The 17,259-nt window shown below is 35.1% G+C and overlaps 1 protein-coding gene across 2 annotated transcripts; it reads right to left on the reverse strand.

Moving 5' to 3' along the window:
- Positions 1-1,455: 1,455 nt before the first annotated feature.
- Positions 1,456-16,999, reverse strand: LOC129890179 (RGS1-HXK1-interacting protein 1). Of its 2 annotated transcripts, none has more exons than XM_055965735.1 (9): positions 16,641-16,999; positions 15,203-15,269; positions 15,037-15,129; positions 14,130-14,182; positions 4,562-4,645; positions 4,290-4,342; positions 4,133-4,197; positions 3,923-3,981; positions 1,456-1,834 (listed from the first exon to the last, which is right to left on the reverse strand). In XM_055965735.1, exons 1-9 carry the CDS (start codon positions 16,890-16,892, stop codon positions 1,745-1,747), a joined length of 816 nt encoding a protein of 271 aa, XP_055821710.1. In that variant the 5' UTR covers positions 16,893-16,999; the 3' UTR covers positions 1,456-1,744. The 2 variants fall into 2 exon arrangements, with proteins under 2 accessions (XP_055821710.1, XP_055821711.1); XM_055965736.1 differs by having other exon boundaries at positions 15,037-15,114; positions 16,641-16,997.
- Between the last annotated feature and the right edge of the window lie 260 nt (positions 17,000-17,259).

Genomic DNA, 17,259 nt, shown 5'->3' on the forward strand with positions numbered 1-17,259 from the left:
TTGATATTAATTTGTTTATTTCTATTTGATTTTTGATAAGTAAAAATCTAAGACTATTTTTTTAAAAGGAGCTAAAATACTTAAAGAGGAAAAGGTGGGGATTTGAAAAAATGAAGATGAGAGTGTGTGTACTTTTTGGTGATAAAATGAGACCCACTAAAACACTTGTTAAAAAGTTAAGGAGCTTACACAAATTATTGTTCGTTGTGCCTCAACTATATTTAAAAATTTTAAAAATACTTATTCATGTCTGCTGTTTATGCCAAATCAATCAATACATCTCATGTGTCAGTCTTTTTTTCTTATACTTTACAAGATATTGTTTATAAATCTATAAATACAAAAAACTTTTAATACTTAGTCACTTGCTTTCAAACTCCATAAACAATAAATTTCAAGCATTAGAATCTCGAATTTTACGACGTCATTTTTAGTGATTAAGAAACTTCCGTAGAGTTTGCAATGTAACAGCTAGATAAATCTATAGCTTTTTTTGTTTTGTTTTAAAATAAGTAATGTTTTAAGGTTTTAAGAAGGATTTGATTTTATTCTTTTAAAATAATTATTTTATTTATATAATGAAGAATTATTAATTAGTTTTTCTGATTAAGGGTAAATTAGTTAAAACGCTTGTTAGTTTCTAAGAATGTGTAGTTTATAAGGGGTATACCCAAACAAAAAAACATCACTAATTTCAAAGTGACATTATAATTAACGGCTCTATTATTTGATGGAAAATATGACGACTACTAAAATCGAAAATCTCTTGACCAAAAAATGTTTAGTTTAAGGGAAAAGTCAAATCACCAATTTACAATAAGTTTCTCTTAACTTCATTTTAATGACTCGTAATAAAAGAAAGAAAAATGAAATATCAATCTGACTAATCTCAATTATACAGTACTAACTAATATAAAATCGACTAAGAACGTAATTTTTATATATATTTCATGAACTTGCCACTAAGTGTAATTTTTAATCATAATCGAAACCTGAGAAGTAACATTAGAAACCCCCCAAAGAACATATATGTTTCATGTTTTACCCTTTACGTTAATTGTTTATTCTCCAACTGATGGGAGTATTATGGTCATCAGGCTTACAAACAAGCCAAACCTAGATATCTGAGTCGTTATTTTCACGGCAATATCCCATCTAATCTCAACTTCAATTTCATTCTTCTTGTGGGGGTTAAACAAAGAGTGCACATATTCCATCTTACTTCTGCTTATTCTAGAACTCTCAAATGAACCATCAATAAACACTACAATGTTACTTCTCTTAGTAACTTTGAACTGGCCAACTATGATTCACCACTTTGCTTAGTACAAACAGTATCAACTAGTAGTTCAAATTGACCAACTACTAGAATTAATGGTACAAGGCAGGAATATGATAGTCATGACATTTTTGGCTTGTAAATTAGGTCTGAAGTTGTAGAAAGCAAGGGTTAGATTCCAGTAAAAGTGATCTCTAGTCAGTAAAAAGTCCATGCCCCAAAACTTCTACACTCAAACCATCACATATTCAGAATAGAAAAAACAAGCAGAATCCCTGACTCTCAAGGCTGTGCTGCGAAGTCACAGTTATAACTGATCTATAAAATGACCAAAACCAGAGCCCCCGAATGCTCTTTCTTAAAGAACAGGAAAAGGGAGCGAGGTGAAGGGAGACAGAGAGAAACAGTATTTGGCGCCTGACGTCCACCATGTGTTGGATCATATAAAACAAGAGTGCAGTTCAGTCATATGGATATGCCATAATTGCTTATCTTTGTAACTTCCTTGGTGAGAACATTCCTTTCCTTTTTCGCCTCTGAAGCAAGGTTGGAAACCTGATACCAAAAATCAATGTCATCAAGAGAAGATGGTATAATTTCCACTTATTTATTCAAAAAAGAAAAAAAAGAAGCAAAAGATGGTATAATCTGACTATGGTCACGTACTCCATAACATCACAACATTCCCATAGCATGCTAATGCTTTGGATCATTTAACTGACGGAGCAAATATCCAAATTGAAGCCCTCGTTTTGGATTCTAAAAGCAACACTTAAAAATACACCATTTGAATCTTAATCAGTTGAACATCATTACAATTTAAAGCCCCACCACATATCAGACAAGTGCAATACACCAAATGTCATACCTGATACCACATGGTCAAAGTATTATCATCACTAGTCAAGAGCCATTTCGGCAATTTTCGTAGTAAGTTTTTCTAATATTATTATGGGAGAAAGAAGTCCATACAGGAATGTGTTCAAATATTTGTAAAGTAATATTTTTAAAGTGCTACAGAGTTCTGTGAGATGGAGGAGAAATTATTTGTTCAAAAATGCCTCAAAGCGCTTCTTCATCCAAAACTATCCTGGAAACTTTCTTGAGGAAACTTTAATCAAACAACCTTTTCCAAGTTTTTCAAAGGTTCGCACATCCATACGTCTCCTATGTTGATACTGGACTTAGTTAAAATGCTCGTGAAATATATTGCTTATCCTAATCTTCTCCTCAAATCTGCTGGTGTGGTTTCACTTCTCCAAACATCAAAGTAATGAAGAGCATTTGTGGTTTGAGAACTACACTAAAATCTCTAAAAAAATCCATAACAATACTACTCCCGCTGTTTCAAATTTTTGGTTTTATTCAGAGTACGAGAGTCAAACTAATGTTCCGTGTGGATTCGGACGTAGAATCTTCAATTTTTTTGAAATAAAATTTACACATTTAGAAACTACTTAAAAAGTAAGACAAGTCATATAGTTGTTTTTTTTTTATGACAAAGGAAACCCGCAGCCGCTACCCTTTGGGTGCGCACAGGGTAAAACCCCTACTCCTATGCAATAGCTCGCAAACCACACACGAAAGGTAACCCGCACTAGGCAAGTCCGGTGCGACGAGCTCGAGTATAGTTAACAATTCAAAATATTTGGGAAGTATTTGAAAAAATAATGGTCAAACAAAATATCATTTGACTATCCAAATAGCAACTAAGACAATGAAATGGAAACAGGAGTACTAGTTAGTCTGCCACATCTCAAAACGTACCAAAGTGTGCATTCCTGAATTTCTGTTTACTCTCAATCTGAAACATATAGAATGTGTTTGGCTGCTGGCGTCTATTACATGTGGCAAGAGAGGGACAACCGTATATTCAACGCAAGTCACGGCCAATTGAAATGATTGTGAAGATGATAGTTCAGGAAGTTTACTTTCGAGGGAACTTGAAACCCACGCTAGCTAGGAAATTGGAAACTTTGAACTTTTATCCTAATTGACAAATAGGTTTGATGTCTAGAAGTTTTTGGTTGTAACCTTAATCACTGGGGCACTATGTATGGCAGGTACGGTTGTTTTTCTGCATTGTGATTCTCACTTTGGTAATGGAGAAGTTCTTAGTTACAAAAAAAGAAGGTGATTTATATGTGTTAAATAGACGAAGCAGACAAAAAAGTCAAATTAAGATAGTACAGGCTAATATTATGTTTGATTTCAATTCTTAAAAAATTACTATATATTGCAACATGGTTTAATAACCAATAAGCATGTATATATAAGAGGAATGGGCAGATGGTGATTATAATATCAAAATAAGGAAAAGGACTGAAGTAGAGTTGGCTTTCGAGGATGAAAACATGAAAAACCCAGTTTCTTAACCCGTGTCTCCTCCCAAATTTACATTGCATGGAAGTAGGATTTCCGATGCAAAGTCATATGAGGAAATAGTCAACTAACTAGCTCAATCAGTCATGTTCTCCCATTTTAATTTTCTTGTAGGGACAAATCTCAAATTCATAGTTCAACAACTTCTACACGTGCAAATATGTTTTCTTCTCTTATCTTTTCATATCAAATTTAAGGTATCATGGAAATAGTAGATGAGCCTATTTGACATATTAGAAAGGAGCAGTGTAGGGAACTTACTTGTGACCGGAAGCGTGAAACTTCTCTTCGGGGAAGCTCTTTAAGAACATCTTGGAGGCCTGGGGAAAACATATATTAATTAGAGAAGCTCCTAGCTAATAAATCACTAATAGAAATATTCGACTTCACTAAGCTATGTCTCGTCCATATGACAATTGTGGATTATGGACTTCCTTGAACATGGATAACCAGAGAGAGTTGATTGCAAACCTGCAGCTTGCCTTTCTATCTTATATGCTGACTGTATGACACTACGGATTTGTTTGCCTGCCTGCCTGTATAAAGCATTAAGATTGAACAGAAAATCCAGCCTGTTCAGATATGCTAGTCATGAAGTATACACAACCAGGCAGATGGAAATGCAAACCTGAGTTTTGTCCTTCCTCGTATCATCTCTCCTTCAGCTTGTACCGCTTGATTCTGCAATGATAAGCTAAGAATAAGATTCACTTCACTTCGTGAACAGATCTGTCTACAAAGTAATATAGTTTAATTAAACTAATCAAATAGGCAATCATCACTAACTTTTCCAGCTTGACAAACATTTGCTCCCCGAGCACCAGTTAAAATGGATCCATCCAAACAAAAAAATAAGTTAACGAATCATAACCTTAAACCAGGGGAAAGAAAATGTCATACCTCCAATTTAGCACTTTCAGCCTTCAGAAGGTCAATTGACTTCTGTAATTCTTTGACTTTTGCATCTGCCCTAGAAAGCAGTGCCTGCTCCCATGATTAAAAATTATAAATTCATCATTCATGTCCTAAATTTGTAACAAAATAACCTGCTGATGGTAATTGTCAAAAGAACTCAAGCTACTCTAACCAGGCAGTATACCCATGAACAATGATTTCGAGTGTTACACAAGCCACATCAAAAATCTCACACGTTATTAAAAGAATTAAGCAATTTGTCCTCTATTATCACTGGTTCCTAAGCAAATAATGAATCTCATGTCCTACAATTAGTAACAAAATACCCTGCAACTGGTAATTTGTGAAAAGAACACAAACTACTATAACCACACAGTATACCAATGAACAATGATTTCCAGGGTTACACAAGCCACATCAAACATCTCACACTTGATATAACTAGAATAAGCAATTTGTCCTCTTTTATCACTGGTTCCTAAGCATATAATGAATCTAAGATCCTAAATGAATTTCAGCTATACTCCTGTCACACGGAGAACAACATGAAGCACTGGTAGATACCTCTTCACGCACAAATAGCTGCATAGCACTGTAGTACAAAAAACGTCTTGGCCCTACACGAGTAAAGATCACTCAGGCAAACAGGAAGACAAAGGACCAAACAGTTGGACACACATACAAGTGTCGGTCTGAGACGTACAAGTGCTGCTGCATGTAAGATAGCATGACCCCAAACAGTAATTGACAATTTTGTTTTCATTAGTAGAGGTCTTGCTATCAATTGTAGGCGCTTTATAAATGACTCTGCAAGGCCATTTTGAGTATGAACATGAGCAACAGGATGTTCAATTTTTATCCCAATTGATAAGCAATAAAAGCTTGAGATGTAAATTCTCCAGCATTATCAAGGCGAATGGCCTTAATTGGATAATCTGGGAATTGCGCTCTCAATCTTATTATTTGTGCTAACAACTTCGCAAACGCCAGGTTGCGAGATGATAACAGGCACACATGAGACCATCTACATGATGCATCTATTAGGACCATAAAATATCTAAACAATCCACTATGTGGATGAATAGGTCCACATATATCTCCATGTATACGCTCTAAAAATATAGGAGATTCGATGCCAACCTTCAGGGTTGATGGCCTGGCAATTAATTTGCCTTGATAACAAGTAGCACATAAAAATTCATCATTCGTAAGAATCTTCTGATTCTTTAACGGATGTCCAGTTGAATTTTCAAGGATTCGTCTCATCATTATTGATCCAGGATGACCTATTCGATCATATCATAGCACAAATGTATTTAGATCAGTAAACTTCTGATTTATGATCATATGTGCTTCAATTGCACTAATTTTTGCATAATATAGGCCAGAGGACAAAGTTGGTAATATTTTCAAAATATATTTCTGGCCTGAGACACTCTTGGTTATACCAAGATATTCAAATATTCATTTCATTTAGTGTCTCAACATGATATCCATTTCTGCGGATATCTTTAAAACTTAACAAGTTTCTCGAGGATTTAGAAGAGAATAGTGCATCTTCTATAACAATTTTTGTCCCCTTAGACAGAATTATAGTAGCTCTTCCGGAGTCTTCTATCATTTTTGAATTACCAAAAATTGTAGTAACATTTGCTTTTCTTCTTAGCAAGTTAGAAAAATATTTCTCGTCTTTAAATATAGCATGGGTTGTTCCACTATCAATTACACAAATATCATCGTGATTGATCATTGATCCAAATAAAATTTGAGGCATATCCATATTTTTGTTCAAAAAAAAAGGAAATAAAGTAAATATTATCATTAATACATGGTTCATTACATAAATTTTACTTGGATTAAAAAATATAAACATAATATTTAGTGCAGATAAATAAAAGAAAATTACATATTATTAGTCTTATCAATATTCATATTTTCATCTAGAAAATTAAAGAAGTCAGCTACATCAAGGTGCATAGGCTCTATATTATCTTCAGAGATAAAGTTTATCTCTGGATTATTTTCTTCCCTTTTTAATGATGCCTGATATAGCTGAACCAGAGGTTTTGACGACCGGCAAGTCCGCGACCAGTACCCCATACCTCCACATCTATGACATATGCTTTCTGAATTTTTCTTTGGTAAAGCTTCTAGCTTTTCACTCTTCTTTTTGTACTGTTGATTATTTCTCGGTGTCAACCGAGCATCATGATTAAAATTTCTTCTTTGACCACGACCACGACTATGACCACGACTGGGGCTATGGCTTCTTTCTCGTTGGTTATAATTTGCCTGATTCACTTCAGGTAGTGACAAAGAATCAATGGGCCGACTATCATGATTTTTCATTAATAATTCATTATGTCGTTCAGCAATAAGAAGGTGAGATAGTAATTCAGAATATTTTGTAAAACCTTTTTCGCGATATTGCTGCTGCAGGAGCATATTCGCGGATGGAAATGTGGAGTATGTTTTTTCAAGTTTATCTTGCTCAGTAATTTCGTCTCCGCATAAATCTAACTGAGCTATAATTCTAAATAAGGCAGAATTATATTCAGTTATATTTTTGAAGTCCATTAGTCTCAAATTTAACCAGTCATGACGTGCTTGTGGAAGCATGACCAACTTCAGATAGTCATATCTTTCTTTTAAATTTTTTCACAATTTCAGGGGATTCTTTAATGTAAGATATTGTAATTTGAGCCCCTCGTCAAGATGGTGGCGGAGAAAAATCAAAGCTTTTGCACGGTCTTGACTAGATGCCGTGTTATCATCTTTGATGGTGTTTGCCAGACCCATCGATTCTAGATGAATTTTGGCATCTAGTGCCCATGAGGAGTAGCCTTTTCCAGAAATGTCCAGAGCCACAAATTCAAGTTTTGAAATATTTGCCATTTTATGAAAATAAAATTAAATAAAAATTCTTACCACTTTTTGTTACCTTAAAAAAATAGTTGGAGCCTCGTGCGGATAACGTGTTATAAAATGAAATTGACTTAACAATTTAAGAAAGAAAAATAGAGTAAGAATGTTGAAGAAATGGTGGATGTCATTTTCCAAGTGGGTCCCACTTTTAAGTGGGCAATTTGCCCACTTGGTATTTGTTCTCCATCTTATGCCTATATATAGGCAAGGGCATACACGAACAAAAAGCAGAAAAAATCATAAAATAGAGTAAGAGGCCCTGACTCACCCACCGTGGACTAACCTTGCGGAGGAACCCGGTTTCACAATCCACTTTTTGGGGAATATGAGTCGAAGCAATAACAAGAATATTTCTAGTAGAACATCTTTCACAATCCCAAGAGAGATGGTTCACTAATAGACCCAGGGATAAGTCATTCGACTCATTCACATCCAGATCATGAATGTTTGGAATCCATATTATGCAAGGAGACATTGCTTTTGCAAATTCGAATTGAAGGGTGATATAAAATCGGTCTATTTCCGACATCATATCCACAGTTAGCCTATTCATCCTAGTTAGCAGTTCCAGCTCCGTATCAAGGTCACGATCGATATCGTCACTAGCATCAAGATTGTCACTATCATCAATATCGTCACTATCATCAATATCGATCTCATCAAGAAGAAAACCTTTAGACTTGTTATCCAAGATCCAATATTCCCGTTGGGGTTCTATTTTTCTCTTAATGGGAGTTTTGGGTGTTGTTTTATATGGTTCTAATGAACCAACATTAAATTTTGAAACATCAGTTAATCAGTCATATCTTGTGGTTTTAGAAATAATCTTCTATATTGGATTTTTTATTGCTTTTGCTGTCAAATCGCCCATTATCCCCCTACATACATGGTTACCAGATACCCATGGAGAAGCACATTACAGTACTTGTATGCTTCTAGCCGGAATCTTATTAAAAATGAGAGCGTATGGATTAATTCGAATCAATATGAAAGTATTACCTCATGCCCATTCTATATTTTCTCCTTGGTTGATGATAATAGGTACAACAAAAGTAATCTATGCAGCTTCAACATCTCTTGGCCAACGTAATTTTAAAAAAAGAATAGTCTATTCCTTTGTCTCTCATATGGGTTTCTCTCTTTTCTCTTACTCTATTTTTCTTTCTTAAATTGTTAAGTCAATTTCATTTTATAACACGTTATCCGCACGAGGCTCCAACTATTTTTTTAAGGTAACAAAAAGTGGTAAGAATTTTTATTTAATTTTATTTTCATAAAATGGCAAATATTTCAAAACTTGAATTTGTGGCTCTGGACATTTCTGGAAAAGGCTACTCCTCATGGGCACTAGATGCCAAAATTCATCTAGAATCGATGGGTCTGGCAAACACCATCAAAGATGATAACACGGCATCTAGTCAAGACCGTGCAAAAGCTTTGATTTTTCTCCGCCACCATCTTGACGAGGGGCTCAAATTACAATATCTTACATTAAAGAATCCCCTGAAATTGTGAAAAAATTTAAAAGAAAGATATGACTATCTGAAGTTGGTCATGCTTCCACAAGCACGTCATGACTGGTTAAATTTGAGACTAATGGACTTCAAAAATATAACTGAATATAATTCTGCCTTATTTAGAATTATAGCTCAGTTAGATTTATGCGGAGACGAAATTACTGAGCAAGATAAACTTGAAAAAACATACTCCACATTTCCATCCGCGAATATGCTCCTGCAGCAGCAATATCGCGAAAAAGGTTTTACAAAATATTCTGAATTACTATCTCACCTTCTTATTGCTGAACGACATAATGAATTATTAATGAAAAATCATGATAGTCGGCCCATTGATTCTTTGTCACTACCTGAAGTGAATCAGGCAAATTATAACCAACGAGAAAGAAGCCATAGCCCCAGTCGTGGTCATAGTCGTGGTCGTGGTCAAAGAAGAAATTTTAATCATGATGCTCGGTTGACACCGAGAAATAATCAACAGTACAAAAAGAAGAGTGAAAAGCTAGAAGCTTTACCAAAGAAAAATTCAGAAAGCATATGTCATAGATGTGGAGGTATGGGGTACTGGTCGCGGACTTGCCGGTCGTCAAAACCTCTGGTTCAGCTATATCAGGCATCATTAAAAAGGGAAGAAAATAATCCAGAGATAAACTTTATCTCTGAAGATAATATAGAGCCTATGCACCTTGATGTAGCTGACTTCTTTAATTTTCTAGATGAAAATATGAATATTGATAAGACTAATAATATGTAATTTTCTTTTATTTATCTGCACTAAATATTATGTTTATATTTTTTAATCCAAGTAAAATTTATGTAATGAACCATGTATTAATGATAATATTTACTTTATTTCCTTTTTTTTTGAACAAAAATATGGATATGCCTCAAATTTTATTTGGATCAATGATCAATCACGATGATATTTGTGTAATTGATAGTGGAACAACCCATGCTATATTTAAAGACGAGAAATATTTTTCTAACTTGCTAAGAAGAAAAGCAAATGTTACTACAATTTTTGGTAATTCAAAAATGATAGAAGACTCCGGAAGAGCTACTATAATTCTGTCTAAGGGGACAAAAATTGTTATAGAAGATGCACTATTCTCTTCTAAATCCTCGAGAAACTTGTTAAGTTTTAAAGATATCCGCAGAAATGGATATCATGTTGAGACACTAAATGAAATGAATATTTGAATATCTTGGTATAACCAAGAGTGTCTCAGGCCAGAAATATATTTTGAAAATATTACCAACTTTGTCCTCTGGCCTATATTATGCAAAAATTAGTGCAATTGAAGCACATATGATCATAAATCAGAAGTTTACTGATCTAAATACATTTGTGCTATGACATGATCGAATAGGTCATCCTGGATCAATAATGATGAGACGAATCCTTGAAAATTCAACTGGACATCCGTTAAAGAATCAGAAGATTCTTACGAATGATGAATTTTTATGTGCTACTTGTTATCAAGGCAAATTAATTGCCAGGCCATCAACCCTGAAGGTTGGCATCGAATCTCCTATATTTTTAGAGCGTATACATGGAGATATATGTGGACCTATTCATCCACATAGTGGATTGTTTAGATATTTTATGGTCCTAATAGATGCATCATGTAGATGGTCTCATGTGTGCCTGTTATCATCTCGCAACCTGGCGTTTGCGAAGTTGTTAGCACAAATAATAAGATTGAGAGCGCAATTCCCAGATTATCCAATTAAGGCCATTCGCCTTGATAATGCTGGAGAATTTACATCTCAAGCTTTTATTGCTTATCAATTGGGATAAAAATTGAACATCCTGTTGCTCATGTTCATACTCAAAATGGCCTTGCAGAGTCATTTATAAAGCGCCTACAATTGATAGCAAGACCTCTACTAATGAAAACAAAATTGTCAATTACTGTTTGGGGTCATGCTATCTTACATGCAGCAGCACTTGTACGTCTCAGACCGACACATTATAATAAATACTCTCCGTCATAATTAGTATTTGGTCATGAGTCAAATATAGCCCATTTAAGAATTTTTGGTTGTGTGGTATACGTGCCTGTAGCACCACCACAACGTACAAAAATAGGCCCTCAACGAAGATTGGGCATATATGTTGGTTTGACTCACCCTCCATAATTCGATGCCTTGAATCGTTGACTGGAGACTTATTCACTGCTCGATTTGCAGATTGTCGATTTGATGAAATAATTTTCCCGCCATTAGGGGGAGAGAAAAAGGAAGCCAAAAAAGACAAAGAAATTGCGTGGAAAGCTTCATCACTATCTCATTTTGATCCACGCACCCGCACATGTGAGCAAGAGGTCCAGAAGATCATCCATTTACAAAAAATAGCAAATCAAATGCCAAATGCATTTACTGATTTGAAACGGATAACTAAGTCACATATTCCTGCAGTGAATGTCCCTATCCGAATTGATGTCCCAAAAAGACCATCTACTAGTATCATAGCTTCTGAATCTCAAACACGCCTGAAGAGTGGTAGAGACCATTGGGATCAAAGGATAAAAATCCTAGAAAGAGAAGTGTGAGAAATAATAAAAATGATACTACACAAGAACCTCCTGAAGAAGGTCAAGATTTGAGTACTCCTGATATTCCTGAAGAAATCAGTGAGACCGAGACTCAAGTGAATGAAGAACTTTCAATAAGTTCTACCGGTAATGAGATAAATTTAGATCGATTGAAAATTATGGTGGATAATGTTTTTGCATATAATGTTGCAATTAACCTCATGCAAGATAGAGAAAGTCTTGAGCCTAAATCCGTCGAAGAATGTCGACGTAGATGTGATTAGCCAGAATGGCAAAAGGCAATTCAATCAGAATTAGACTCACTTGCTAAACGTGAGGTTTTTGGACCTGTAGTCCAAACCCCTGAAGGTATAAAACCGGTTGGCTATAAATGGGTTTTTGTACGAAAACGAAATAAGAAAAATGAAATTGTAAGATACAAGGCACGCCTTGTTGCACAAGGATTCTCTAAAAGACCCGGGGTCAACTATGAAGAAACATATTTACCGATTATGGATGAAATAACTTTTTGATATCACATCAGTTTAGCTGTATATAAAAATCTTGAAATACATCTAATGGATGTAGTTACAGCTTACCTTTATGGTTCACTGGATAATGAAATTTACATGAAAATTCCAAAAGGATTAAAATTGCCTGAAGCATGTAATAAGTCTCGGGAAATGTACTCAATGAAATTGCACAGATCATTATATGGTCTGAAACAATTAGGGCGTATATGGTATAATCGCCTTAGTGAGTACTTAATAAATGAAGACTATATAAATGATGTTATTTGTCCATGTGTTTTTATTAAGAAAACGAAATCGGAGTTTGTTAGACTCGTCGTTTATGTTGATGACATAAATTTCATTGGAACCCCTGAAGAGGTCCAAAAGGCGATTGAATATCTAAAGAAAGAATTTGAGATGAAAGATCTCGGAAAGACAAAACTTTGTCTAGGTCTGCAAATTAAATATTTAGCAGACGGAATGTTTGTCCATCAATCTGAGAAAATCTTAAAAAGATTTTACATGGACAAAGCACATCCATTAATTACTCCAATGGTTGTTCGATCACTTGAAGTGAAAAAAGATCCATTTCGACCTCTAGAAGAGGATGAAGAACTTTTTGGTCTTGAAGTACCATATCTCAGTGCAATTGGTACACTTATGTATCTTGCTAACGCAACCAGACCTGATATAACATTTTCTGTTAATTTGCTGGCAAGGTATAGTTCATCCCCAACGCGAAGGCATTGGAACGGTATCAAGCATATTTTGCGATACCTCAAGGGTACTATTGATATGGGTTTGTTTTATACTAACAAAGGTTGTGCAGACCTTATTGGTTATGCAGATACAGGTTATTTATCAGACCCGCATAAAGCTCGATCTCAAACAGGCTATCTATTTACACATGGAGGAACTGCTATATCATGACGATCTACAAAGCAGTCTATTGTTGTTACTTCTTCAAATCATGCTGAAATAATAGCAATTCATGAAGCAAGTAGAGAATGTGTGTGGTTGAAATCAATGATACAATTCATTAAAGAAAGATGTGGCCTAGAAAATGATGTCAAAGTACCCACAATTATATTCGAAGACAATGCCGCGTGCATAGCTCGATTAAAAGGTGGCTTCATAAAAGGAGACAGAACGAAACATATTTCACCAAAATTATTCTTCACACATGATCTTCAAAAGAATTGTGATATTGACGTACAACAAGTTCGTTCAAGTGAAAATCTTGCAGATTTATTCACAAAGGCATTACTAACATCAACTTTTGAAAAGCTAAGATATAAGGTTAGAATGCATCGTCTCCAAAATATCAAATGAAGTTTTCATCAGGAGGAGTAAAATACGCGTTGCACTCTTTTTTCCTTAACCAAGGTTTTGTCCCACTGGTTTTTCCTGGTAAGGTTTTTAATGAGGCAGCACTCAAGGCGTATTACCAGATGTGTGTACTCTTTTTCCTTCACTAGGCTTTTTCCTACTGGTTTTTCCTAGTAAGGTTTTAACAAGACACAAGATTTATTGATGTTCACGATAAATATGTATATTATGTCTTGTAAAGTTTTAAACGAGGCACATTTCACGTGGACATCCAAGGGAGAGTGTTGAAGAAATGGTGGATGTCATTTTCCAAGTGGGTCCCACTTTTTAGTGGGCAATTTGCCCACTTGGTATTTGTTCTCCATCTTATGCCTATATATAGGCAAGGGCATACACGAACAGAAAGTAGAAAAAATCATATACTCTCCAGTTTCTCTCTTTTCTCTTACTCTATGTTTCTTTCTTGAATTGTTAAGATAATTTCATTTTATAACATTAAGCAATTTGTCCTCTATTATCACTGGTTCCTAAGCAAATAATGAATCTAATGTCCTACAATTTGTAACAAAATACCCTGCAACTGGTAATTTGTGAAAAGAACACAAGCTACTCCTGTCAAGCAATTTGTCCTCTTTAATCATTGGTTCCTAAGCATATAATGAATCTAAGATCCTAAATGAATTTCAGCTATACTCCTGTCACATGGAGAACAACATGAAGCACTGGTAGTTACCTCTTCACGCACAAATAGCCGCATAGCACTGTAGTACAAAAAACGTCTTGGCCCTACACGAGTAAAGATCACTCAGGCAAACAGGAAGACAAAGGACCAAACAGTTGGACACACATATGAGTCTACGTACAAAATTTTGAAGGCTACATTACTCCTTAGTCCTTGCTAGACTACTAGTTATTTCATAATATAGCTTAGATCTTTAACCTTTCTTTTAGTCTGCACAATAACATAGATCTAAGTTCAGTTTTTCCAATAATTGCATTTACCTTGCCTCAGCTTCCACAAAAAAGGCCAAGTATTAACAAGACTATTAACAAGACTATTAGCTTAACATATCTTGCTGATTTACCCATGCTAGAAAATGCGACAACTAAATAAAAATAAAGGGCAGAAGGTAGACATCAAGACAACGTAATTTTTTGCCGAAGTTCTCCTTATTTTTTGACACATTGTTCCGAATGAAATTGTTAAGATAAACATCAACTGTCAATAGAAGACTTGATACATCGACAACTTTGGCACATCAAAGAACAAAGCATATGACAAAAGGGCAGACTTTTGTACCAACTATTTGAAGCCCAATGCTACAGCATGTCATCGTAAACCAAATAAGAGGTCTCTCTAGTTTTAACAAAGTACAAGGGAGGTTAATTAAATTATGTAATGATATATTGCATAAATACCTATAATACTCAAGTAAGAAAAGTCCAATCCAAGCAAGCTGATAATAGACTACTAAAGCTTGCTAAAATGATCCAATTGCACAATCAAACACTCTTCGAGTCCTTTATTGTGTGGGACCCGAAGGAAATAGGAATTAAGTAGATAACACTTTGACTATCTCAAACCACATGTGTCCATTCCTGAAATATGACTCAGCACCTTAAGACTTGAATAGACTTACGTTTCAGACCCAGGACTCCAACACCAAGGAAAGCTCCAGTAGTTGCTAGGGGGTGTGAAGCAGCAAGGAGAAGACCCTCTGCAGCATATTCTCCTTTGATCAAAGCTAAGGCTATGGAGAGAAATTAAAACACAATATAACAATTGGATGAATGGTAAGAACTAACCTCTGACCTTCCCAAAAACCAAGTCCTCATATACACTATATTCAGACTTCAAATCTTGCAAGGTATCCTGCAACCAGCATGCCCAAATTTAAGTAATTTATGCAATGACCAAAAGAATAACACGTAATCATTACTTAAAAGAAACCATCTTATTTGAGGGTATCACAAGTAAGGGGTTTTCCTAAGAGGAATAGATCTCGGAAACACACAATAGGGTTGCATCATGCGCCATCTGATCCGATTTATGCAATACAAGCCAAATACTCCATCATGGTGGGAAAAGATCTGATAGAGAGGAAACAAAGCAAAGATGATAGGGATAGTATAATCTTCTCATTCAAATGTGCAGCATGTCATCCGACATCCAAAGCAGATGAGGCTTATTTCCTTCCAAAATCCATAATACCGTAGAGAGCATCATAGAAGTCAAAACAACTTAACAAACTCAGTAATTGTTGAATAACGAAAATATATAATTGCAGTTTTGGTTTACTCGAAAACCTCATTATTTTTCCGTGAACCAAAATTTTTAACCGAGTCAGTGCTCAAAGTACTGTATAAGCTATCTATACGACTCAACCCTAGCGATCCACAATCATCTCAATCTGCCAACAATCCAGACAACACATTATTTTCTCTTTACACCTAAAATGCAAGTGAAATGAAAGGAATCTTTTAATGATTTCTACATCTCTCACTGTTTTGAAACAACCTTCTGTTTCTTTCGTTAGATGTGTGCCAAAGGGGGCATAGTGGTCCTGGACATTGACAAACTAAGATGTGGTGGTTTGATACTTTAATTCCTATAATTTATAAATACGACTTAATTCCTATAATTTATAAATACGACAAACTTCAATAATCTCAGTAACAGTGCATCCAGTTCTCAGATCTTAATTCATTAAAAATAGATGCAGTTGTCCAATATTCATGAAATTGGACTGAGATAGTTGTGTTTTGGTAACTTGTGGAACAAATTTCCAGCTTTTTGTTACTTCCATTGTGGAAGATATTTTCTCCAAGGAAAATATTGCCACCAAAGAGGAGCAAATGCTCACTTCTGATAAGCAAATGACTACCCTCACTTACAAACATCATACATCTTTACCATATCACTTACTTCAATCAAAACATCGAGATTGTTGTGAATGCTAAATATTATCCTACCTTGTACAATTATCATATGTCATCAACTTTTATTTCGAACAACGAACCATGGAAAATGGATCTCCCTAGGTAACATAAAGCATTCGAACCGAAAGTTGCAGCTATGAAACGAATTGTACTTGTAATTAATTTGATATGGAGCTACGGGAACAAAATACTTATTTGGAAACAAAGACATACAAAAAAACTTGCATTAGGAAGTCATATAATTTCTAACGTGACGCGAAGGAGTCATAAAGCATACATCTAGAGCGATAATAATGGAGCTTACAAGTGTTTGATTGAAGTGCGCAGAGGAGGTGGTTAAAATACGATCGAGACGAGATTTGGTCACCACAATTGCATTCTCGAAGGTGTTTTCTACGGTCTTCTGGGCAAGCTGTGCCTGTTGCACTGCGTTGTCGATCCATGGAACAATCTCTCCCCAAGTATTTGACTTTTCTTCATGCTTAACTCTTTCTGGTGGTAACGACGGCGACGGCGAATTTGCATTTGCTTCCGATGATTCGGCGATTGCCGCCATTGTCGAGTGATAGCGTTTTGTGAAATGGGACTTGGCGTGAAGGTAAAGGACGATCTTCCGTCGGACTGTGTGTTGGACCCGAATTTGTTGCAAGGATCCAGCTTGAGGTTATTGGAGCAGGAAAGTAAATTGCCATATTGGTCCCCAAATTTCACTTTGGTTGCAATTTGTCCGGGTTCAACATTTAAAGCCCGTTTGAATTTGCTTTAATTAAAAATAAAAAATCAAATTTAAATAATTTTTAAATAAAAAATAAAAAATAGGGAGAGGGTTACTTTTGATTTTTAAATTATTTTATATTTATTAAATACTTCAAAAGACAAAAACTAACTTAAAAGTAGATTTGACCAACTTTTAAGTCAATCCA

Source organism: Solanum dulcamara, chromosome 5 (genome assembly GCF_947179165.1).
Source record: "Solanum dulcamara chromosome 5, daSolDulc1.2, whole genome shotgun sequence".
NCBI lineage: Eukaryota > Viridiplantae > Streptophyta > Magnoliopsida > Solanales > Solanaceae > Solanum > Solanum dulcamara.